The 27,188-nt window shown below is 38.5% G+C and overlaps 1 protein-coding gene and 1 non-coding gene across 6 annotated transcripts in view; both read right to left on the bottom strand.

The window, feature by feature from the left end:
- Window positions 1-27,188, bottom strand: part of CCAR1 (cell division cycle and apoptosis regulator 1) — a 69,573-nt gene that overhangs the window by 10,898 nt on the left and 31,487 nt on the right. For all 5 annotated transcript variants that reach the window (XM_047760192.1, XM_047760191.1, XM_047760194.1 and 2 more), the window contains exons 10-19: window positions 26,534-26,695; window positions 22,468-22,693; window positions 21,519-21,632; window positions 20,819-20,985; window positions 19,872-20,082; window positions 18,973-19,056; window positions 16,489-16,674; window positions 9,120-9,311; window positions 1,741-1,980; window positions 1,262-1,373 (exon numbers count right to left, since the gene is read on the bottom strand). In XM_047760192.1, coding sequence (XP_047616148.1) covers window positions 1,262-1,373; window positions 1,741-1,980; window positions 9,120-9,311; window positions 16,489-16,674; window positions 18,973-19,056; window positions 19,872-20,082; window positions 20,819-20,985; window positions 21,519-21,632; window positions 22,468-22,693; window positions 26,534-26,695 — 1,694 coding nt within the window. The remainder of the gene's footprint in view (window positions 1-1,261; window positions 1,374-1,740; window positions 1,981-9,119; window positions 9,312-16,488; window positions 16,675-18,972; window positions 19,057-19,871; window positions 20,083-20,818; window positions 20,986-21,518; window positions 21,633-22,467; window positions 22,694-26,533; window positions 26,696-27,188) is intronic.
- On the bottom strand, window positions 21,115-21,179 carry LOC125117142 (small nucleolar RNA SNORD98). The gene has a single exon (XR_007132506.1). It is a non-coding gene; the product is annotated as a small nucleolar RNA SNORD98 (small nucleolar RNA).

Below are 27,188 nucleotides of genomic sequence, written 5' to 3'. Positions count from 1 at the left end.
TATGCTATATTGCTCTTTGATAGTCTTCGTAATTTTAAAAAATGTTAAAATTAGTTTTCTAAAGATTATAGTCTATAGAACAAGGAAGACTATGATACATTTTATGACATGGTCTAAGCACCACATTCTGGGAAATTTTTTTTCCTTTATGTAGAGTTAGCATGAATTATATTCGGAAGACAGAAGAATCAACAATAACCATTTCTTTTTTTCCTTTTTACGGCCACACACGTGGCATACGGAAATTCCTAGGCCAGGAGTTGAATCAGAGTCACATCTGTGATCTATGGCACAGATAGGGGCAACACATATCCTTAATCCACTGAGCATGGTCAGGGATCAAACCCACATCCTCACAGAAACAACATCCCAAAGGATCTGTAACCTGTTGAGCCACAATGGGAACTCCAAAAAATAAACTTTTTTTTTCCTTTTGTCTTTTTTAGGGCCACACCCATGGCATATCAAAGTTCCCAGGCTAGAAGTCTAATTGGAGCTGCACCTGCTGGCCTATACCACAGCCACAGCAACGCTAATCTGTGACCTATGCCACAGCTTGCAGTAACACCGGATCCTTAACCCACTGAGCAAGACTATTAGTTTCTTAACCCACTGAGCAACAGTGGGAACTCCAAAATAAACATTTCTTAAAAAAACATTCCTCTGGGAGTTTCCGTCGTGGCTCAGTGGTTAACGAATCTGACTAGGAACCATGAGGTTGCAGGTTCAAACCCTGGCCTTGCTCAGTGGGTTAAGGATCTGGCGTTGCCATGAGCTATGGTGTAGGTTGCAGACATGGCTCGGATCCTGCGTTGTTGTGGCTCTAGTGTAGGCCGGCGGCTACAGCTCCGACTGGACCCCTAGCCTGGGAACCTCCATATGCTGTGGGAACGGCCCTAGAAAAGGCAAAAAGGCAAAAAAATAAACAAAACAAAACATTCCTCTGAACTAAAAATCAGTGAAGCAATAATTAATAACACATTTCCACAAAGAATACTTTATTGTTTCTATTCTAAGAAATGGGAGATAATGAAGATGGTTGAGTGGTAAGACATGAGGCTCACCTTCCTCCCATAAATATACTGAGCATGCATCTACATGTACAGCTAATCACATAGAAAATTTGCTGAATGCTGACAAAAGACCTCAGGATTCTGACAGAGTAAAAAATACCAAAATTACAGATTTCAGGGATACAAAATCACCACACAAAAAAATGAATTTTTCATTCTAAGGGGAAATAAATAAATTTCAACCATACCATCTTCTTCATCCTCTGCTTCTTCTGCTTCCATTGGATCATATTCATCTTGATTATTATCTTCTTCAGTTTCATCATCATCTTTAGAATCATCTTTTCTTTTATCTTCTTTCTATAATTTAAAATATCTTGAAATTAAGCAAAATCTCACCATTGACTATGAGAAAAAGAGTAAATTCACTCAATTTACTTGAAATAGTATCACATTATAAATTTCATACAATAATATATTTTAAGAATAAACTACCATTCACAATGTGAAAGCCATCATGCTCTATACTTAACTTAAAAATAGAATAAACTATTAGAAAACTAGTCACAGATGCTTATTTCAAAAACATACATTTCTAAGGATACACAAAAAACTTTAAGTTTAGCCTTTACATTTCACTATTCTGATGGAATTTATCATGTTTTATACTGCGAAAGACCTCAGAATATATCTAAACAGATTGCTGGTCATGGAAATAATTACAGACCTTCCTTTCATCTCTATCTTCTTTTTTATCTTTATCATCGCCTGATTTTCTTCGCTTGGGTTTTGGCTCATCAGTTTCATCATCTCTTTCTTCTTTTTTATCTTTTCTATCATCCTTTTTGCTTTTCTTCTCCTTTTCTTTTTTATCCTCTTTCTCAGGAAGAGACAATAATGATTTGTATATTCTAACACCAAAATCTCTTTGAAGCATCTCATTGAAAAGTTCTGCAAATAATGAAACCTATAAAAAGACACCAAGAGTAATCCAGTCAACTTTAATAGAAATATTGAATAAATCCCACAAGTCAGTAATTTATCAAGCAATAACTCGTCACATCTAAAAATGCAGACAAAAAAAAAAAAAAAAAGGAGTTCCCATCGTGGCGCAGTGGTTATCGAATCCAACTAGGAACCATGAGGTGTGGGTTCAGTCCCTGGCCTTGCTCACTGGGTTAAACGATCCGGCGTTGCCATGAGCTGTGGTGTAGGTCGCAGATGTGGCTTGGATCTTGCGCTGCTGTGGCTCTGGCGTAGGCCGGTGGCTACAGCTCGATTCAACCCCTAGCCTGGGAACCTCCATATGCTGCAGGAGTGGCCCAAGAAATAGCAAAATAAATAAATAAATAAATAAAAAGACAATAAATAAATAAATAAAAATGTGCACTAAAAATAAAATTCTAATCACTGACATTGATGATGCTTGAAGAGCCTCAAAATCCTCAAAAATTCTTCTGAAGATTTAACACTATGCTTAATATACTTTTGGTCAAATACTACAAACAATAATAACCAGACTACAGAATATCTGAAAATGAGTAAAGAAAAGGTCTTTTTGTTTGTTTGTTATTAGTTTTATGGCTATCCATGGATAGCAAGTTCCCAGGCCAAAGACTGAATCCAAGCTGCAGCTGCAACTTATGCCACAGGTGCAAGAATGCTGGAATCTTTAACCCACTCTGCCAGGGGAGAAATCAAACCTGTGCTCTACAGCAACCTGAGCCACTGAAATCAGATTCTTAACCGACTGTGCCAAAGCAGGAACTCCGAAAAAAAAAAAAGGATTTTTACTTCCTTACACAACAATTAATCATTATGGTAAATATACATGTATGGTATCATGTACATTTATCATGAGATGCACTCAACAAGTTTTTATGAAATACCCACTATATACCAGGACTGTTCTAGGAACTGGGGATAAAGCAGGGAAGAAAGTAGGTAAAAATCCCAACTCTCATAAGCCAACAATCTAGTGGGATAAAGTATGGAATAACCAAGTCAACATCAAATTATAAGGAAAACAAGCAGGATAGGAACATAGAGTGTAAGAAGAGAGTGTAGTCAAAGATGACCTTTCTGATCTGGTAAAAGTTGAAAAGTGACATGAAAGCAGCAAAGGGAATGAGCCAGGTAGATACCTAGAACATTCCAAGCAGGGGAAGTCAATTGTAAATTCCTTTTTTTTTTCTTTTTTTTTTTGGTCTTTTTGCCTTTTGCTAGGGCTGCTTCCTTCGGCATATGGAGGTTCCCAGACCAGGGGTCCAATCGGAGCCGAAGATGCCGGCCTACACCAGAGCCACAGCAATGCGGAATCCGAGCCGTGTGTGCAACCTACACCATAGCTCTCATCAATGCTAGATCCTTAACCCACTGAGCAAGGCCAGGGATCAAACCCAAAACTTCATGGTTACTCCTCAGATTCCTTAACCACTGCTCCACGACAGGAACTCCCAATTTGAAATTCTAATGAGGTACCAAGCACTATTACTATGCAAGGATCCAGGGATAATGACCTTTAATATAGTCATGAACTTAAAATTATACACTAAATTTTTTTTTTTTTGTCTTTTTGCTATTTCTTTGGGCCGCTTCCGCGGCATGTGGAGGTTCCCAGGCTAGGGGTTGAATCAGAGCTGTAGCCGCCGGCCTACACCAGAGCCACAGCAACTCGGGATCCGAGCCGCATCTGCAACCTACACCACAGCTCACGGCAACGCCGGATCGTTAACCCACTGAGCAAGGGCAGGGACTGAACCCGCAACCTCATGGTTCCTAGTCGGATTCGTTAACCACTGCGCCACGACGGGAACGCCTACATACTAATTTTTTATGTAAATATGTATCAGGCTAACAGGTGCTTTCAATAGATTCACAGGCCTAGAATTTGAAATGGTTGCCATAATTCTAAAATACATAATCTCTGGCAATGTGCTAGGTGTATATGGTAAAACACTTTAATTGGACTATTTTCCTCCTCATAAAGGAATATGCAATGTATTAAAATTATGGTGGCCTGGTGGTTACAGAACCAGTGTTCTCACTGCTGTGCCTTGGGAACTTTGGCATGCTGCAGGCACAGCCAAACAAAACAAACCAAACTGTAATTAATCTTATAATCTAGTTCTCTTTGATTTGTGCTGTCTTTATACATTTTTAAGAAGAAACCTAGTATCAGTAACATAACCATTCAGATGTTGAAAATTCTGTTCTCTTGACGATTAATGTAAGAACTAAACAATGGAGTTCTCTTATGGTTAAGGATCCAGCATTGTCACTCCTACAAGCTCAGGATCTTCCACATGCTAGGGACAAGACAAAAACAAAACAAAAAACTAAACAAAATCTCCATTTGTGTAAATAAATAGCAAGAGTCATATACTTTTTTGTGTGTGTGTTGTTTCTATTACTGAAATAAATGGCAATTAAAAGGTGTTCGATTGAAATTGTCTTAGAGTAAGTAACTAGATCAGTTTTTGTGTGCATGTGTGTGTGCTTTTTAGGGCCACATCCACAGCACATGGAAGTGTTCAGGCTAGGGATCGAATTGGAGCTATACCTGCTGGCCTATGCTATAGCCACAGCAACACCAGATCCGAGCTGTGTCTGCGACCTACATATACCAGAGCTTATCGTAACACAGGATCCTTAACCTACTGACTGAGGCCAAGGATCGAGCCCACATCCTCATGGATCCTAGTAAGGTACATTACCGCTGAGCCATGATGGGAACCCCTAGATCAGTATTAAGTCATCTTTTCATCTATAAGCAGTAAAAGGAGATCTGTCTAGCATTAATATTAAATCAGCCAAAAAATTTCTTTTTGATGATATATGGGTTTTTCTTACAGAGTAAGTTCTTTTAAATTCATATACTAAAATGACTGTTACATTCTAATAATAGATTAAAAAGCAACTAAAAAAAAAAAAGTAAACTAACCAAGGTGATATGTTAGAGAGGAACAAAATAAAGGATCATTTTGCTAGCAGAGGGCCGTTTCTCAATCACTTTGTTTCCATGGAGCAACATTAATTTGAGATCCTCTTACAGCATCAATTATATATACTGTATATACTATATAAGCAATATGTAATACCAAAGACTATTTATTTATTTACATCTTGAATGAATACTACATGATAGGTACTATTAAGAGTTAAATTTTGGGAGTTCCCATCGTGGCTCAGTGGTTAATGAATCCGACTAGGAACCATGAGGTTGCGGGTTCGATCCCTGGCCTTGTTCAGTGGGTTAAGGATCTGGCATTGCCGTGAGCTGTGGTGTAGGTTGCACATACGGCTTGGATCCCTCGTTGTTGTGGCTCTGGCACAGGCCAGCAGCTATGGCTCCAATTCCACCCCTAGCCTGGGAACCTCCATAAGAGGCAGGAGCAGCCCAAGAAATGGCAAAAAGACCAAAAAAAAAGAAAAAAGTTAAATTTGGATTCCCGCTGTGGCCTAACAGAAACAAATCCAATTAGGAATGATGAGGTTGTGGGTTCAATCCCTGGCCTCAATCAGTGGGTTAAGGATCTAGCATTGCCATGAGCTGTGGTGTAGGTCACAGATGTGGCTTGGATCCTACATTGCTGTGGCTGTGTCTGCGGCTGGCAGCTGTAGCTCCAATTCAGCCTCTAGCCTGGGAACCTCCATATGCAGTGAATACAGCACTAAAAAGCAAAAGAAAAAAAAAAAAAGAAAAAAAAGTTAAATTTATGGCAGCTGATAAAAATAAAATCATATAGGATATAATGTTTAAGAACATTGGCTTAGTGGAATTATCAATGTTAAAAAATTATTATTTTTTTTTTTTTTGTCTATCTAGGGCTATACCCGCAGCAATGGAAATTCCCAAGCTAGGGGTTGAATCAGAGCTGTAGCTGCCTGCCTACACCACAGTCAAAGCAACTGGGGATCCAAGCTATGTCTGCAAACTACAAAGCTCACGGCAACGCTGGATCCTTTATCTGCTGAGCAAGGCCATGGATGGAACTAGGTTGGAACCTAGTCAGGTTGGATAACTGCTGAGCCCTGAAGGGAACTCCTAAATATTTTAGTATTTGTAGCATTTTTAATTAAGACCCATAAGCATGCACTTCATATTTAATAACTGTCTCAGCAGTCCTCTATTTTTCTTTGAAAACAATTCTAGTCTAAGTGATTTATTTTTAGCTTACCATTTGGTGGACAAGGAATTCATGGGTCAAGGAGGTATGAGTGATTTTTCCAATATAATTTATCAAATAAAATAATGGGAGGTATGTTCTTTGTGCTATGATGATGGCATGTGGAAGTTGCCAGGCCAGGAATCAGACCTGTGCTGTTGCTGTGACCCAAGCCTCTGCAGTGACAATGCTGGATCCTTAAACCACTACACTGCAAAAGAACTCAGAGGTATGCTGATAAGAGACAATAACTGACCACAATTATAATTCTATACAGTCCATTTACAAAACTAATATTTAGGAACATGTTTCACTATTTTGTTTACAGAATGAAATAATCACTTACATAGGGATGAAAGTTCACTTCAATCGTTTTAAAAAGTGACATAGGAGTTCCCGTCGTGGCTCAGCGGTTAACCAATCCAACTAGGAACCATGAGGTTAAGGGTTCGATCCCTGGCCTTGCTCAGTGGGTTAAGGGTCCGGGGTTGCCGTGAGCTGTGGTGTAGGTTGCAGACGCGGCTCGGATCCCACGTTGCTGTGGCTCTGGTGTAGGCCTGTGGCTACAGCTCTGATTCAACCCCTAGCCTGAGAACCTCCATATGCCGTGGGAGCAGTCCAAGAAATGGCAAAAAAAAGACCAAAAAAAAAAAGTGACATAAACTTTATGTTATAAAGCTGCCCTAGAAGTTCCCATTGTGGCTCAGTGGTTTATGAACCTGACTAGCATCCATGAGGACACGGGTTCGATCCCTGGCCTCACTCAGTGGATTAAGGATCTGGCATTGCTGTGAGCTGTGGCGTAGGTTACAGAAGTGGCTCTGATCTAGCATTGTTGTGGCTGTGGTGTTCACCAGGAGCTGTAGCTCCAATTCAACCCCTAGCCTGGGAACTTCTATATTCTGCAGGTGCAGCACTAAAAAAGGCAAAAGACCAAAAAAATAAAATAAAATAAAGCTGCTCTAAAGTAACAGTACAGGAAGTTCCCTTTATGGCTCAGCAGTAATGAGCCCAACTAGCACACATGAGAAAGTGGGTTTGATTCCTGGCCTCACTCAGTGGGTTAAGGATCTGGCACTGCCATGAGTTGCAGTGTAGGTTGCAGATTTGGCTCAGATCTCACATTGCTGTGGGTGTGGCTTGGGCCAGCAGCTGAAATTCCAATTCAACCCCTAGCCAGGAAACTTGCATAAAGTGCAGGTATGGCCCTAAAAACAAAAAAATACTAATAAAGTAACAGTACAAAGAAATAAGATTCATGTTAAAAAGATAAATACCAATTATTTTATCTTACAGCTAAATGAACACAAGCAGAAGTTTCAATCCCACTAAAGGATATTTTAATTCCTGATTAAATAATAAGATGCCTTGGAGTTCCCATTGTGGCTCAGCAGTAATGAACCTGACTAGAAACCATGAGAACAGAGGTTTGATCCCTGGCCTCGCTCAGTGGGTTAAAGATCCAGTGTTGCTGTAAGCTATGGCGTAGGTCACAGATGAGGCCCGGACCCCACATTGCTGGGGTTGTGTGGCACAGGCCGATAGCTACAGCTCCAATTCGACCCCTAGCCTGGGAACTTCCACACGCTACAACTGAGGCCCTAAAAAGACAAACAAAAAATTAATTAATTAATTAATAAAGTACCTCATTCCCAAGAGACAATTAGACATTATTTTATCATATGTGTCCTGATATCTTTTTTTTTTTTTTGTCTTTTTAGGGCCACACTCGCAGCATATAGAGGTTCCCAGGCTAGGGGTCAAATTGGGGCTGTAGGTCCTGGCCTATGACACAGCCACAGCAATGCCAGGTCTGAGCCGTGTCTATGACCTACACCACAGCTCATGGCAACGCTGGATCCTTAACCCACTGAGTGAGGCGAGGGATCAAACCTGCGTCCTCATGGATGCTATTTAGATTTGTTTCTGCTGAAACCCGATAGGAGCGCCTATGTCTCCTGATATTTTAAGAACATACCACTATTGATACCATACCATACCTGATATTTTAAGAACATACCACTACTGTGAAGTAGTCTTGGGAAAAAATGATTGAACCTTGGACTTCCCCTGTGGCCTGCAGCATAACTATATAGTATTATCTCTTTTATGGCTCTGGTTTGATTCCTTGCCCTGGAAGTTCCACATGCCACAGGTGCGGCTAAAAATAAATAAATAAATAAATAAATAATTGAACTGGAATCTGATTGAGACTTAAGACCCAAATATCAAGAGTTCCCACGTGGCTCAGTGGGTAAAGAACCAACATAGGGAGTTCCCGTCATGGTTCAGAGGTAACGAACCTGATCAGTATCAATGAGGATGTGGGTTTGATCCCTGGCCTTGCTCAGTGGGTTAAGTATCTGGCATTGCCTTGAGCTGTGGAGCTGCAGCTCCAATTCGACCTCTAGTCCAGGAACTTCCATATGTCGAAGGTCTGGCCTTAAAAAAAAGAAAGAGTTTCATCATGGCTCAGCAGTTAAGGAACCCAACCTGCATCCATTAGGACTCAGGTTTGACCCCTGGTCTGGCTAGGTGGGTTAAGGATCCAGCATTGCCATGAGCTGTGGTGCAGGTCAGAGATATGGCTTGGATCCCTAGCTGCTGTGGTTGTAGGCTGGCAGTTGCAGCTGATTGGACCCCTGGCCTGGGAATCTCCATATGCCACGGATGCGGCCCTAAAAAGACAAAAAAAGATCCAACTATCAATTACTGGGAACCAGAGATGCCAGAGGAAGTATACCATAGGAATGCAATCAACAAAAGTGAGTCTGTAGGAAAAATCATCTGTTGTTCCCCCAGCCCAAAAAAAATACATTGTAAGAAAAATACAAGAAACAAAAACAATGAAAGAGACATTCAAGATATTTAAGAGATATATTAACCAAAGAAAATGTGTTAACCTTATTTGGATGCCAATTCAAACTTAAAACATTACCTCAAATGAATGTTCTTTATTATCCTCTAATCTGTAGTCCAAAAGTACACTCAAAGACATGATGCTACAATCAAACTTGCCACTTTTTGCAGCCCAGTTTGGATGTACAATGATGGCTGGCTCATCAGGTAAAATGTATCTTCTTTCTCGACGCTGGCGTTCTAGTTCTTCTTGACGTTTTCTTTCTTCTTCCTACATATTTGAAATTTTAAGTAATGGTTAAATCTCAATGTACAATGTGTATACATACCAACTATACAACACATAAAGAAAAAGGGTAAAATGTCTGTAACTCCCTTACAATGATAAAACCAACTTTAAGGGCTAAGAAAGGAGGAAAGTTCAAAAGAGGATAGCAGCTTTTATGGCTCCTAATTCTCTTCCTTTTGGATTTGATTTCCCAACATAAGAAATGACCTTCTAAACAGGAAAAAAATAATCTCCAACTTATATCATCATATAAACCAGGGGATTAGTGGTGGTGACATAGTTTTTGGGTCTACCTGAATCCCCACATCTAAAAAGAGACAGAATTGGGAGTTCTCATTGTGGTAAAGCAGAAATAAATCCAACTAGTATCCATGAAGATGCAGATTTGATCCCAGGCCTCGCTCAGTGGGTCGGGGATCCAGCGTTGCTCTGAGCTGTGGTCTAAGTTGCAGGGGAGGCTCGAATCCCACATGGAAGTGGCTATAGTGTAGGCTGGCAGCTTCAGTTCCAATTCGACCCGTAACCTGGAAATTCCCATATGTCTTGGGTACAGCCCTAAAAAGAAAAATAAACAAACAGAATAAGCCAGAGAACAAAATTAAAATCGCAATAAAATGAGGTGAACAAAGTTATCCCCACAAATTCTGATACACAAGTGTGTGGGGAAAAGTCACAAGAGCCAAAACATCCCTGTGTTACTAGAATCTGTATGGGTGTTAAAAAAGAAGGAAGCAGGGAGTTCCTATCGTGGCGCAGTGGTTAACGAATCCGACTAGGAACCATGAGGTTGCGGGTTCGGTCCCTGCCCTTGCTCAGTGGGTTAATGATCTGGCGTTGCTGTGAGCTGTGGTGTAGGGTGCAGACGCAGCTCGGATCCCGAGTTGCTGTGGCTCTGGCGTAGGCCAGTGCTACAGCTCCGATTCAACCCCTAGCCTGGGAACCTCCACATGCCTTGGGAGCAGCCCAAGAAATAGCAAAAAGACAAAAAAAAAAAAAAAGGAAGCAATGAGGTTGCCTGATGGATCTGAGGAAAACCATAAGACTCATCAGGCACTCACAGGAAAACACAAAAGATCAATTTAAGAACAGTAGCTGAAACTAGGATAAGGTTTTATCCCAGTAATAGTGAGTCAGTGAAGGGTCGATGTTAAGATCTGAAAGGGCCTAGTCATTCTAGCCCTACCGATGAACTTGCAAAGCTATTTACCAGGGCATCCTTCTAGCACAGGGTCCCAAACTGAGGAGAAACTTCTGGGAGCAGAATCAATAGTGAGCAGCACAGGGAAGACAGGGACAAAAGAGACAACAGAGACATGGGAGAGAAGATCTAGATAAAGAGTGATAGAGCCAACAGAGACAGAAATCTTAGCAAGCTACCTTATTTTTTGAAAGAACAAAAAATACCCAATAGAATATAGAGCTCTGTGAAGTTAGAAAAGCTACCTAAAGCAATCTCTTTCTAATAAACTTTAGACAAACCATATTCACACAAAAAGAGCAAGAGAAAAGTATTAAGTCATATCCTATACAATTATTATGGGGAAAAATAAAAAAAAGAACAAGGAGTATAATCACGTCTGCATACAATGAAAATGGACCAGAAAGACATGGCCGAAAGACATAAAATTTTTAACTTGTTAAAGTATGCTAAGAGACATTACGAAAGTATTACAAGATACGAAAGAACAACATGAATAAAAAATTTTAAAGTAAAAACCAAGGTGACAGAATTTAAGGAATAATCAGAGAAGAGAGTTTCAGAAATTTAAGAATAAACTAGAAGGGAAAAAAGGCAATAAACTCAAGAGAAAATGCCTTAAGAGAACAAAAGGTAATGTGGAAATCAAATGATCAAAAAAATAAAGAGGAGGCGTTCCCATCGTGGCGCGGTGGTTAACGGGTCCGACTAAGAGCCATGGGGGTGCGGATTCGATCCTTGGCCTCACTCATTGGGTTAGGGACCCGGCATTGCCTTGAGCCATGGTGTAGCTTGCAGATGCGGCTCAGATCCAGATCCCGTGTTGCTGTGGCTCTGGTGTGGGCCGGCGGCAACAGCTCCGATTCGACCCCAAGCCTTGGAACCTCCATGTGCCACAGGAGTGGCCCTAGAAAAGACACAAAGACAAAAAATATATAAATAAATAAAGAGGAAAAGGATTCATGAAAAAATGACCAATAATGAGACAGCGAAAAAGTTCAATACATTGGATTTCCTTAAAAAAACAAAAACAAGGGGAAAATAACAAATAAAAAACTTACTTAACAAAAACCTGTTTGTTCACAGCACTATTATTCACAAGAGTCAACAGGTAAAAACAACACAAATTTCCATCAGCAGATGAATGGATAAGAAGCAAAATGTGGTGCACATATACAATGAAATATTAATCAGCCTTAAAAAGAAATCAAGTTTAAATACATGCAAAAGAAAACCCAAAAAAGAAACAAAAATTAAGTAAAAACCTAGAGGTCCCTGGTGGCACAACAGGTTAAGGATCTGGCATTGTCACTGCAGCAGCTAGGTTCCCTACTGTGGTACTACTGGTTTGACCCCTGGCCTAGGGATCCTGTTGGTGGGTATGGCCAAAAAACAAATACATGCTAGAATATGGATGAACCTTGAAAACATAATGCTGAGTGAGAGAAGCCAGACATGAAAATACAAATGTTACTGCATGATTCTATTTACAGAAGGTTATCTAGCATAGGCAAATTCAGAGAGACAGAAAGTAGAATTGAAGTTACCAAGGGGTACAGGGAGAGAGGTTCAAGGTTTTTGTTTTTCGGTGTTTTTGTTTTTTGGGTTTTTTTTTCTTTTTAGGGCCACACTCGAGGCATGTGGAAGTTCCCAGACTAGGGATCGAATCAGAGCTATAGCTGTCAGCCTACACCACAGCCACAGCAATGCAGGATGTGAGCCACATCTTCGAACTACACCACAGCTTACAGCAATGCTGGATCCTTAACCCACTGAGCAAGGCCAGGGATTGAACCTACATCCTGGTGGTCCTATTCAGGTTGATTAACTGCTGAGCCACGAAGGGAACACCTTGAATATAAAATCTCTGACTCAGGAGTTCCCATCATGGCGCAGCGGAAACGAATCTGACTAGGAACCATGAGGTTTCAGGTTCGATCCCTGGCCTCACTCAGTGGTTTAAGGATCCGATGTTACCGTGAGCTGTGGTGTAGGTTGCAGACACATCTCGGATCTGGTGTTGCTGTGGCTGTGGCATAGACTGGCAGCTATAGCTCCATTTAGACCCCTAGCCTGGGAACCTCTATATGCCGCATGCGTGGCCCTAAAAAGACAAAAATAAATAAATAAAATAGAATTCCTGACTCATATTTATGATCCTTGACTATCTTAAAAATGTTACTCTTTTCTCTTATATAAGATTTTGCTGTGAAAAAGTGATAACAGTGCAATTTGCTTTCTAATCATTTTTGTTTTGTTTTGGCTGCGCTCAAGGCATATGGAAGTTCTGGGACCAGGGACTGAACCTGTGCCACAGCAGTGACCAAAGCCACTGCAGTGATGCTGGATCCTTAACCCACTGTGCCATGAGAGAACTACTCTAATCTGTTTTGATATTGGTCATTTTGTATTAATATCTTTAGATGCATCAATATGTAGAGAGAATTTTTTTTTTTTGGCTTTTTGGTTTAGTGGTAAATATGCATAAATTAAAATTACCCTATACAATTTTTTAGTGTACAATTTATTGACATTAGTACATTCAAAATGTTGTGCAACCATCACTACTTTACATTTCTAAAACTTTATCCAAACAGGAACTTTACATATTAAATAATAACTCCCTATGGAGCTCCCATCATTGCTCAGTGATTAACGAACCCAACTAGTATCCATGAGGAAGAGGGTTCAATTCCTGGCCTCGCTCAGTGGGTTAAGGATCCGGCATTGCCGTGAGTTGTGGTGTAGGTCGCTGACGCGGCTCGGATCAAACCCCCACTATAGCTGTAACCAGAGCCACAGCAGTGACTATGCCAGATCCTTAATCCTCTGGCTGACTTCCGAGATAGGACAAAGGTAGCACACAGCGAAACTCAAAGACTGTATTGTGCTGCAAAATAAAAAAGGAGTCCTCAAAAACACATGAGGACATTTCAAAGAACACAGAAGTCAACTTGAAAAGCCTCATGCTGGCCAAGCTTGAGACAATTTCATTGTCAAAATAAATATTTATAACCTATTTAGTAAAATAGGAAATCACGCATCTATTAAGAACAAGGTAATTTTCCTATACAATTACAAAAACATGATCGTACCCAAGAAATTTAACATTGCCTCAATATTGTCTAATATTATATCCACTATCAAATTTCTCAAATTATCCGAAAAATATTTTTTTTTTTTGCTTTTTAGGGCCGCACTCGCAGCATGTGGAGGTCCCCAGGTTAGGGGTTGAATAGGAGCTACAGCTGCTGGCCTACACCACAGCCACAACATCAGATCCAAGCCATGTCTGCGACCTACACCACAGCTCATGGCAATGCCAGATCCTTAACCCACTGAGCAAGGCCAGGGATCAGACCCAAAACCTCATGTTCCTAGTTGGATTCATTTCCGCTGCACCACGACAGGAACTCCTTGAAGAATATTCTTTATGGCTTTTTTCCCCTCTATCTAGGATCTAGTAAAATTTCACTCAGTGTATTCAGTTGTCATGTTTTACTGACCTTCTTTAAACCATTCTTCTTTTGTTTTGCATTAAAAGTCACATAAGGTGCTTTGTAGAATTTCTCACATTCTAAATTTATCTGTTTTCTCAGAAACAATTAAATTAAGGTAAAATATTTTTGGCAGGAATGCTTCATAAATAATCATGTATACTTTACAAGGCATTCCATTAGGAAACACATAATGTTGGTTTATCTAGTTACTGGTGTTGTACCTGCCTCTGGTATAACTGTATTTCAAACTCAGAAAACACAACAGGTTTATGCCAAAAGAGTTATCTACTGCACATAAGATTAAGGCATAAGTTGAGCTTGAATAAACAACCTTTGAGTCTTAAGGACTGAGATGCAATCAAACACATAACTTTTTTTTTTTTTTTGTCTTTTTAGGGCTGCATCCAAAGCATATGGAAGTTCCCAGGCTAGGGGTTAAAACGGAGCTGTAGGCACCTTGGCCTATGCCACAGCCACAGCCAACACAGGATCTGAGCCGAGTTTGCAACCTACACCACAGCTCGCCTACACCACAGCTCACACCAGATCTTAGCTGAGCGAGGGCAGGGATCAAACCTGCATTCTCATGGATACTAGTCAGATTCATTTCCACTGAGCCACAACAGGAACTCCGTACACTGCTTTTTAAGTAGCAAAATTCTCAGAAAGGCACTTCACTAGAACTCAATCTGTAAACTTAATGGCTCTGTCAATAAAATTTTCTCTCATTTTCTTTATCTAAAACATTATTATTCATTTTTAAAAGGGAGGATTAAGAATACATGACTTGGTACAACCACTATGGAAAACAGTATGGAGGTACCTCAGAAAAATAAATATAGAACTACCATATGACCCAGCAATCCACTTTTGGGCATATATCCAGACAAAACTTTCACTGAAAAAGATGTAGGAGTTCCCACTATGGAGCAGTGGTGAACAAATCTGACTGGGAACCATGAAGTTGTGGGTTTGATCCCCGGCTTTGCTCAGTGGATTAAGGATCCAGCATTGCCGTGAGCTGTGGGGTAGGTCGCAGATGAGGCTCGGATCCCGTGTTGCTGTGGCTCTGGCGTAGGCCGGTGGCTACAGCTCCGATCAGAACCCTAGCCTTGGAACCTCCATATGCCGTGGGAGCGGCCCTAGAAAAGGCAAAAAGACAAAAAAAGAAGAAAAAGAAAAAGATGCAAACACCCATATGTTCACTGCAGCACTATACACAATAGCCCAGACAGAGAAATGACCTAAACGTCCCTACTAAGTGAAGTAAGTTGCAAAGAGAAAGAAAAATACCATATGATATCACTTATATCTGGAATCTAATATATGGCACAAATGAACCTTTCCACAGAAAAGAAACTCATGGACTTGGAGAACAGACTTGTGGTTGCCAAGGAGGAGGAGGAGGAAGGAGTGGGATGGACTAGGAACCTGGGGCTAATAGATGCAAACTATTGCATCTGGAATGGATAAGCAATGAGATCCTGCTGTAGAGCAACGGGAACTATATCTAGTCACGTGTGATGGAAGATAATGTGAGAAAAAGAATGTATATATATATATGTATATGTGTGACTGGGTCACTATGCTGTACAGTATAAAATTGACAGAACACTGTATACCAACTATAATGGAAAAAATAAAAATCATTAAAAATTTTGGAACTAAAAACTGGCAAAATATTGCTGTAAAATCTTTGACAAAAGGTTATTAAAAAAATCTTATATGGAATTTTTATTGATCAATATAAGGCTAAAACACAATGGAATATTGGTAACAGTCACAAGGAATTAACAGAACATGAGACAGAAATAACTAATGAGTTTATGCAATCTTATTCAATCTAAGGTTCAAGTAAAATTCTATTCAGTCCAAGATATTACAAATATATATTGTAGATAGGTTCATTTGTACATACACCTCTGGATGATGATGCCTCAAATGAACTTATCTACAGAAAAGAAACAAACTCATGGACTTGGAAAACAGACCTGTGGTTGCCAAGGGGGATTGGGAGGGGGTGGGGTGGACTGGGAGTTTGGGGTTAGTAGATGCAAACTATTGCATTTGGAGTGGATAAGCAGTAAGATCCTGCTGCACAGCACAGGGAACTATATCTAGTCACTTATGATAGAATATGAAGGAGGATAATGTGAGAAAAGAATGTAAATATATATATACATACATATATATATACACACAGACACTTAAATATACATATGACTGGATCGCTTTGCTGTACAGCAGAAATTTGAGGAGGTGGTGACAGATCTATTCTATATCATGACTGTGGTAGTGGTTACATGACTTACATGCATGTGTCAAAACTTGCACAACTGTTCAATAAAAGGTTTTCTTTACTATGTAAATTATACCTTAATAAAAATATACACATATATATTCCAAGAACTCCCTAAAAACCATATTATATTTGATAATATTTAAATGATTTAATATATACCTCTTTATCATCTTCAGATTTCCTATCATCTTCCTCTTCCTCTTCTTTTTCAGATTTCTCTAACTCCTTTTGTTCTTCTTTTTGCTCTTCTACTTTAAGCTGTTTTGTCAATCGGGCTATTAACTGGGATTTTAAGCCTTTGGAACTAAGAGTTCGACTTTCTAATTCTTTACGGAGATCATTTACCTAAATAAACAGCATAAAAATATAGAAAAAGAAAACAAGATATTTAAATAGGGAACTGTGCAATGATCTTTTGTCTGATTTTTAAGAATTTTGGTGAAAGGGACACTTATACTGCTCATAAAATGTTTCCAAAAATGCAAAATGACAGAATTATTTTTAAAAATTAATTTGCAACACATTTTAATATGCTTTTTAAAAAAGTTAATGCTCCCCTTGCCCCAGAATTTAGAATTTCTGGGAGTTTACCCTAAGGAAATAACCTAACCACAAGAAAAAAAATCTTTCATACATTCCTTGTCATAGTCTCTCTCTTTGAAAAGTGAAGAATTGGAGTTCCCCTGTGGGACACCACGTGAAGTGTCCTAAGCTATTGCTGCAATAGCCTGGGTCACTGCTGTGGCACAGGTTCAATCCCTGGCCTAGGAACTTCAACATGCCGCGGGCATAGCCAAAAAAAAAAAATAATAATAATAATCTAAATATCCAGTAAAAGGATAATACCCAACAGAGTTCCCACTGCAACACAGGGGGTTAATGATCCAGCCTGTCTCTGTGACATTGCTGGTTCATCCTTAGCTCAGAAATTTCCATATGCTGCAAATATGACCCAAAAAAGCAAAGAAAAATAGTAGTAATAATAATAATATATAAGAAAAAGAATTTATCAACTAAATAGGAAAATACAGAATATTTAAAAATAATTATGTGGAAACACTATTACTAACTGAAAATGTTAAAATAGCAACTTTTTTACTCAGCTTGATTGGAAACAACCAACCACTCAGCTTATCCCCAGAAAAAATAATAAAAAACATCAAAAATTTAAGCATGTGTTTGAGCAGTAAGTTGAGTAATTCTTTTTTCTTCAATTTTTTTTTTTGTCTTTTTAGGGCCGCACCCGTGGCATACGGAGATTCCCAGGCTAGGGGTCCAATCCCAGCTGTAGCCGCCGGTCTATGCCACAGCCACAGCAACTCGGGATCCTATACCACAGCTCACAGCAATGCCAGAACCTTAACCCACTGAGCAAAGCCAGGGATTGAACTCATGTCCTCATGGAAGCTCGTCAGGTTCACTAACCACTGAGCCATGACGGGAGCTCCCTTCAATTTTTCACGTATATATATCCATTTTTAAAATAAGAATGCATTATATTTATAATCAAAATGAATACAAGTTTTAAAATAAAGAACTTAATAGTGAAACCATCAGTTTGACAAAAAGTCCTGGGATGCAGGCTTAAGCTAATTTTCTGAATTTATAGAACTTTACATGAAACTTGAAGTTGAGGATAACAACTTGGAGTAGTGCAGGAATAACAACCATTCTTACGATATACATTCTCTAAAAATAAAAAAAAGCAATGTTGTGTTTAATAACTACAGTTTCAAAGAAGGAAAAAAATCTATTTTTTGCTAAGAACAGAACTTAGCCAAAAGGTCAGCTTTTATGTGTTAAATAGTAAGTTGCAAAAGGAAGTAATGATCAGCCTTCTGATCTTCTGACCTATGCATAATTTATGTACATAGAATCTATGGATCTATATTCACAATGTAGGTCCAGAGAGGCAAAAGTGCAGAAAGATACTAGGTCCAGAGACCCTGGGGAACAAAGAAAAACTAGCACTGATTAATCAAAGAGTTTTAAAAAAGGCTCTTAAATGATCTTCTTCCCAGTTCAATCCACTTTTTACTTTTTTTTTTTGCTTTTTAGAGACACACTAACAGCATATGGAGGTTCCCAGGCTAAGGATCAAATGGGGGCTGTAGTGGCTGCCGTACACCACAGCCACAGCAACACCAGATCTGAGCCGCGTCTGCGACCTACACCACAGCCCACAGCAACGCCAGATCCCTGACCCATTGAGCAAGGCCAGGGATCGAACCTACATCCTCATGGATACTAGTCAGATTTGTTTCCGCTGCAACACGAAAGGAACTCCAATCTACATTTTACTTTTAAATTTTACTCTAAAAACTGGATAATCCTTTCCTATGTTTTATTCCTTCTCCTTGAATTTAAGTTACTTAAGCAAAGATATCCACCCTCTTGGTCAAGGTCATGAGAAAACAAGTGTTGCTCACACTAAAGACACATTACTACATTCAACAAATACTGGCCGAAATGATTTATAGTCACCTTTTATTTAATTTTTATACACACACACTCAAATACAACACAAAATATTTATATAAAAACAGTGGACATTTTTTATGGCCCATCTCTGAAAAGACACTGTCCTCATTCTCTATTCCTGTTTATAGACTTCAAATTAAGTATCATTACTTTCAAAGTTACCTTCATTGTCTTTGGATCAAGTTTAGACCAATGGGTAGGAGTGGAAATTTCTTTTGCTTCACCATCATCCTTTTCTTCTTCATCCTGATATACAAAGTTGAGAATATAATTATTATTCTAAAACTTTAAAATAAAGGTAATTTACTTTTAAAAGTCTGTTGCTGATCTGTGCAAGGTCACAAATGTTTCAGATTGTCTTCTCCTAAAGTTATTATTTAGGCAAGTCCACGTACATACATTCTACCACTTTTAACTGATCACAAAGACACTCATCAGCCAATCAAAGCCAGATCTGTGAAACACAAAAGGGTGATAAATTACAACACAAAGGATATCAGGGATGCACAAACACTGCCGGTCTCCACTAACCACACAGTGTGTGATCTTGCCCCAATTTTCAAGCCACCCAAAGTTAAGACTGATTTAGTCAGACCTTTCAAATGTACCAAAGACGTTGCCACATAGCCTGAAATTTCAAATCTCTCAGACTTGTGGTTGTCCAATTTCAAATATCCATGACTAGAACTGATGACCGTGAAAGAGAAAATTTTTTAAATTTTACAAAATGGCAAAATATTTAAAATGGCTTAATACTGAATCTTGCTCAACAACTGGTCCCAGATTCCAGCAACTAGACCTATGATAAAAACAAAATTCTGTGCAATTTAAGCACAACTTATTTTCCTTTGAGGCCTCAGCACTTAAAGTTAACATATTAGACAGATTTTTTTTTACAGAGAAAAGAACATCAACTATACTGCTGAAAGCTGGATTACCAGTCGCTGTTACCAGTTATGTTCCTCCGTGTGTGTTTGTTATGTAGTGTGTGGTGTGCATTTGTGCCTGTGTTCCTGTGCCTGTGAGAAGCGGAAATAGAAAAAGGGATTAGCGTTCAGTGCCTGTTCTCCATCAGCCTCCTTGCGTTCACCCTGAAGCTTCTCGACCAGCTGCTGCTTGTATCCTCGGGAGAGGGTTTCCCACTCTGAGCGGGTGGGAAGGCAATGCCAAACATCCGGGAAAAATAAAACCACTGTCTCCACATGAGCTGGAACTGTACGCCCCTTGTGGGTCTCCTCAGGGCGATGGTAGCGAATCTCTGCAAAACGGTACCTGTTGCAAGGGAAGAAGCATGTTGGAAAAAAAATTCTAAAATACATTTTAAAGACCCTAGTTCACTTGTAGCACATCAAGTAAAGAAATTTTGCTGCAAGAACTTGAGGTTGGTCTAAAGAAAAAAAAAATTATAGAAGCCATAGTTCCTCTTTTGGTACATTTGTACAATAGTTTATGGTTAAAAGAAGAATATGTTCCCCAAGGCATTTCAAGTTTGATTACAGAGCTACCCATATTTTAGAGAATACCTGAAGAAGCTGGATAGCTGTTCAGATTTCATGTGCTAAAAAAGAATATTTTCAATTAAGTCACGAGAAATACACTAAAATACACAGGACAAATAAGCCTCAAGAGAAAATATGGCTGAACAAAAAAAAAAAAAAACAGCAACTACATCATTTTATAACAAAAGAATTGTAATGAAATGAAGTTCTCTCTTGACGATCTTCTCCAGCTATGCATGAAATGAAAAATATTTTCAACATACATCCAACTTCCAAAGTACGGCATAACAAAACATTTAAATTTTCACTTTATTTTGATTAGTTCTTAATCCTTTTACCCCCGAACAATTTTGGCACCAAATAAACTTTTGCTACAAATGGGTATTTTCCTTTGAGATTACCTGCATGATCAAGACTGCTAAAATAAGGGGGGGAAAAGACTGATACACAAGAACATCTACATAAACTATTAAAAAAAATTTCTAATCAAGAAATAAATTGGTACTTACCATTGTGTGCATACACTTAGATCAATGCCTGTCAGAGCCTTACAACAACGAATTGCAGTCTTAATCAACACAGAGGGGTCTTTTTCTGGGTCTGGTCCATCCAACGAAGGAGACCAATGACCTCCGATGGCCATGGCTTCATCCTTGCCTTTCATGCCCACTAAAAACTAATTTAAAACAAAGAATCATTTACATATATTATGCAACTTGTCATATTACAAATAAAATACTTGAAAAGTAAAGGAACAAATCTTTCCAGTGTCATTTTTACTACCTCTGGTATGTCAGTCAAGGAAGAGTTCAGTTCATCGTGTTCCACACTGCATTTCAGCAATGGAATAGGATTTACACATCATAACTCATCCTTCTAAAGTATTTCCTCAGATAAAAAGCTCTTTTAAAAAAAACACTATAATTCAAACTTTAAGATCATCCAGATACACTAAATTCGTATCACTAAGATTTTACATGCTTCAAATATAAGGTATCAAAAGGACAGCTGAACTAGTGACATACAAATAAGATACAGGCATTACCTGAAATGAGAAAAACATCTACATCACTCAGTGCCTTAACTATATTAAAACTAGTTATAAAACAAATCAACAAAATTTAAAAAGTAGTAATTTTAGTTTTATATGCAGACAGAACTAAGCAAGGCAAATATATACTTAAATTTAAAATAAATGTTCCATTTTACCTTAACAAGTCTAGCAGGATGTTGAAATCCATCTCGAAGTTCTTGTGGGTCTTCAGCAAGAGCACATGACTTATGATACAAATCTTCCATACTAGGGCTAGCCATCAGCATTACCTATTATAGTCAAATAATTCAATCCTGTCAAAAGTCTAAAGTAATGTAAAAAAATGAGAAGCTCTACTAATTATCCTTACATATACTAGATCTGAAGATTTTTATAAAAATGGAAAGTAAAATGCTATAGCAGAAATGGTATTAGATACCTTATAAAATTTTAACTTCTTAAGATTTTTTCTTTTTTTTTCTTTTTTGGTCTTTTTAGGGCCACAGGTACAGCCTATGGAGGTTCCCAGGCTTGGGGTCGAATCGGAGCTGTAGCCTCCACCACAGCCATTGCAATGCCAGACCCAAGCCATGTCTGGGACCTACACCACAGCTCATGGCAATGCCAGACCCTTAACCCACTAAGCAAGGCCAGGGATCGAAACTGTGTCCTCATGGATAATAGTCAGATTCGTTTCTGCTGAGCCACAATGGGAACTCCTAGGAATACTTTTTGATCAATGTTTTAAAATAGCAGAAAACTACTGACCATAAGCAATATACTGAATGGTACCCTAAGACTAACATACGGTGCATTCACCTAAAACTACATTTCACCTGGGGCTACCAGAAGCCACAGAACATTTCCAAAAACTCAGTAAAATGAATTTCATCTTCACATTTTTATGAAGTTCAAAATGCTAAAAAAATATTTACAACTTAAGAGTTAAGGCACAAAGAGGTTAAATTAAATTACTCATCTAACCAAAACAGAATCAGTCAGTCAAGAAGCAAATACAGGTATTTAGCTCTTAAATGTAATAACCATTTTCTGAAGGTTAATTCCACATACACTCTTAATAACTGCTCAGAAATTTTAGCTGTATATCACACACATAATACAAACCTTTGCACTGTATAAGTGATCAGCATCTGGTGGATCAAGAACGGCAATATTTTTTTCTAAGGACTCTACTTCTCTGTGCATTACATAGAAATTGCAGTAATTTCCCAGCTGAAATGGTCTTGACAAAGGGAAAGCATCCACCCATGTAAACTGAGCATCAAAAAAGTCACTAGGTATATATAAATTCTGATAACGGCGCCTTAGTTCCATCATGTCACAACTAGGACTGAAAAACAGACATGAGTAGTGAATAAACAACCTTAATACTAAAGAACATGCGAACATTCATTTAATTATGAAGCTAAATATATATCCTGATACCATTAAAAAGGAGCTGAAAATGAACAGCTAACTATTTAATGAGCTATAGCTCTTTACACACAGGCATATGAAACTGTCATTTTCAAATATGTTTACTTATAGCTTTGAATGAAAAACCAGTACCTATTTGTTACTTTTATTTATTTTTTGTGTGTAGCTTAAAACTTCAACCCAAGCTCCAGAGAAGATCTGAACAAAAGTAATTCTGTCACAGTTGAAGTTGCATTTTTGAGAAAAGTATGGTTCACATAGATGGGTACAAAGAAAAGAGTGGTGCCAAATCAGTACGAGTGCTCTTTAATCAGGGTAGAACACAATCTTTATTCTATAGTAAGACCTAGATCAGGCAGTTACATTTAAAATTAAACATAAAAATCCACATGAAAGCAAAATCCAAATGTTTTCTGGATTATCTACATCTCCATACCTCTCTACTTAATGACTAAGATTCATACCTGATTGTTTATTATATAAAAAGAGGATACGTTTCTTGCTTTTTAAATCTAGCATACTGACTTTTTAAAAGGAGGATTTCCTTTTTCCTAAGAAGCAGAACTTTTAGAAGAGAGAAACTTTTGAGTAAAGCAATCTGATAAAAGGCCGAAAGATTTCTATTAAAAGCATAATGAAAAGTGGAAAACACCAATAATTTGTAAGATGAAAAGATAACTACATTTATTCTTTTAAAAGACAACTAGAGACAAGAGTACAAAATGTGAACTAGTCTATCTACAGGGATGTCTTTTTCTTTGAAATCTAAAAATAAAAAATATAGAATGATAAACTTTTCACTTGATTACTGACATAATTAAACTTATTTGGATAACTGTGCCATCAGAACAACAAAAACATGACAACAGCTATTTGTGTTTTTATTTCTTTTTTAAATTTATTTATTTTTTTATGGCCACATCCACAGCTATGGAAATTCCAGGGCCAGGGACTGAATCCAAGCTGCAGCTGTGACCATATATACCACAGTTGTGGCAATGCTGGATCATTTAACCTACTGTGCCATGGTAGGCACTCCTATTCTTGTTTTTTAAAGAAGTGATACAAATAGTATGTTAAAGGATTCTATTTTTCCATCACCAGAATTTTTGAAGTTGTGTTTTTATCTCATAGGAGAAAAATTCTATAATAAAACAAAATATAAGAATATATCATTTCTTAGCATAAAGTCTCTTATAATCTTATTAGTATAAGGAAATCTTGGAGTTCCTATCATCATTCACTGGTAATGAACCCGATTAATATCCATGAGGATGCAGGTTTGATCCCTGGCCTTGCGCAGTGGGTTAAGGATCCGGTGTTGCCATGAGCTATGGTGTAGGTGGCAGACACAGCTTGGATCCTGGAGTTGCTATGGCTGTGGTGTAGGCCAGCAGCTACAGCTCTGATTTGACCACTAGCCTGGGAACTTCCATATACTGCTAGTGTGGCAGTGAAAAGCATAAAAAAAAAAAGGAAAAGAAAATCTTGATTTCCATAATTACAGATGAGAAGAGGTATAGAAATTTAAATCACTTATTTTTAATGTGTTCATCTGATGTTCTGGGAATTTACTTCAAAGTGATAAAGTTAAACTGAAGATTTAATGTGGAAGGAGAAAGACAGCTGTTCAATTTATATCCTATGCATCTTCTCCCAGAATAGCACTCTAGACTGGGAACAGATCTGGTTAAAAGTAGAGCTGCTCTAGTTAATATTTGAGGGGCTGAAGAAACGATTTTGTTACCAATGAATTTCTGAAAATGCAAAGAAGATATGTCTAAGTATACAAGTAATCAGGACAAGAAGTTTTACTAGTAAAAACTAGTAAAACTAGTTTTAAACTAGTAAAACTTCAGAAGAGTTGCTGACTCTTATACTGACTTAAGTAAGTCAGAAAGAGAATGACAAATACCATATGATAACACTTATATCTGGAATCTAACATATGGCACAAATGAACCTTTCCACAGAAAAGAAAATCATGGACTTGGAGAAGAGACTTGTGGTTTGCCAAGGGGGAGGGGAGAGAGTGGGCTGGATTGGGAGCTTGGGGTTAATAGATGTAGACGATTGCCTGTGGAATGGATTAGCAATGAGATCATGCTGTGTAGCACTGGGAATTATGGGAATTATGATGGCGCATGATAACGTGAGAATACAATGTGTACGTGTATGGGTACCTGGGTCACCATACTGTACAGTAGGAAAAAAAAATTTGCATTGGGGAAATAACAATTAAAAAAAAAAAAAAGAATAGTTGCTGATTTGACTACAAGCAAGAGTAAGTGAACAACAACTACACAACAACTAAGTAAAGTCATCAAGCAAGATTCTGGGAGGCACTGAGTAGCTTAATAATACACTGGTTTACTCAATCTAGAACTGAATACATAGGAATTCTAACTTTTTATAGGCCAGTTATGAATATTGATTATACTGGTAAAATGCAACAATACGCTCTCAAGACACTGAAATGCAGTTATTTGTTCCTATGCCAAACAGTTCTTTAAACGCAAATTTTAGTGACTAATCTTTCTTATTTTACTGTAAATTTGTTTTTTCCACCTGTTAATTAATGTATACAAAAGTACCAAAGCCTTAGATAATTCCTTAGAGTAAACTAATCATTTACCACTTTCTTTCTTTTTCTTTTTTTTTTTTTGGCCACCCTGTAGCATTTGGAGTCCTCAGGCCAGGGATCAGAGCCCAGCTGCAGTTGCGACCGACAGTGAAGCTGCAGCAACACTGTATTCTTTTTTTTTTTTTTTGTCTTTTTGCCATTTCTTGGGCCGCTCCCGCGGCATATGAAGGTTCCCAGGCTAGGGGTCAAATCGGAGCTGTAGCCACCGGCCTAGGCCAGAGCCACAGCAACTCGGGATCCGATCCGCGTCTGCAACCTACACCACAGCTCACGGCAACGCCAGATCGTTAACCCACTGAGCAAGGCCAGGGACCGAACCCGCAACCTCATGGGTCCTAGTCGGATTCGTTAACCACTGCACCACGACGGGAACTCCAACACTGTATTCTTTAACGCACTGTGCCAAGCCCAGGATTGAACCTGCGTCCTGGCAATGTAGAGAAGCTGCTGATCCCATTTTCCAACAGGGGAAACTCCCAAATTTGTTTTTTATGAATTACTAGTTGCCACCACATGCCAACCACCACTTATTATCTACAATGGTCACACACTAGGTTAAGTGCTTCAGATACATGAAATCAACTCATATTCTCCATAATTGGGCTAGGTGACATAAATTCCATTTCACAGCAGCAGCTCAGAAATTCTTCATAACTTTCCAGTTACCCCTGATTCCCAAGACTAAAAAATGTATTTATGTATATATACACGTATATATGTCTGTGAGTATATATGCAGGTCTGTTTCTATTATACCACACTGTCACAGCTAACTTAAAACAATTGGTTCACTAGTGAACTATCACTACCTCTTCATACACAATGAATATTGCATAACCTTAATAGTTACCAATAGATCTGAATCTTAAATGATTCATTATAGACAGGGTGCCTCTTTCAGTAACCAGTATCTTTAATGAATGTATGAAACAATGCACTCTTGCAAAGAACTACTTCAAATTGCTACTTCAAACTGCATTTCTACCCTTAAGAGCACTAAAGGCCAGGAAATGAAAGTTGTAAGAAAAATATCTCTGTAACACATCCATCAAAAATAAACATAATTATGAAACTGTAACTCAAAAAAACAATGGGGAAAAGAAGAACTTACCAATCCAAAGAAAATTTTGAAAACTGAACTGTATAACGTGGAACAACACGTCGAACTCTCCGTGGTGACCGCTCCCTCTCTCTTCGAGGAGATCTCTCCCGGGAACGTTTCCTCTGAGGAGATCTTTCTCTGGATCTACGTCTTTCTCTCTCTCTTTCTCGACTTAAAGCAAATTTTTCTAAAATTACTATTATTTCTCACATTATCAAAGAGTTCATTAATAAAATAATAGGTAATAAATGCAAGATTCCGCAGCATACATTTTTAAAATAACTTTTTGAAAAATGTGGTAGAATATACTTAACATAAACTTACTACTTTAACCCTTTTTAAGTATACGATTCAGTGGCATTAAGTGTGTTCACACTACAACGATCACCACTATCAACAGTTCACTTTTATTTTTATTTTTTAATGTTTATTAACACTATATTTTTGGAGTTCCCATTGCGGCTCAGCAGAAACAAATCTGACTAGGAACCATGAGGTTGCAGGTTTGATCCCTGGCCTTGCTCAGTGGGTTCGAGATCCAGTGTTGCTGTGAGCTGTGGTGTAGGTCAGAGATGTGGCTCGGATCCCACGTTGCTGTGGCTGTGGTGTAGGCCAGGAGCTACAGCTCCAATTAGACCCCTAGCCTGGGAACCTCCATATGCCG

The sequence above is a fragment of the Phacochoerus africanus genome, chromosome 15, assembly GCF_016906955.1.
Source record: "Phacochoerus africanus isolate WHEZ1 chromosome 15, ROS_Pafr_v1, whole genome shotgun sequence".
Taxonomy (NCBI): domain Eukaryota; kingdom Metazoa; phylum Chordata; class Mammalia; order Artiodactyla; family Suidae; genus Phacochoerus; species Phacochoerus africanus.
The sequence above is the reverse complement of the archived record's forward strand: the minus strand, read 5'-3'. Positions and strand labels throughout refer to the sequence as shown.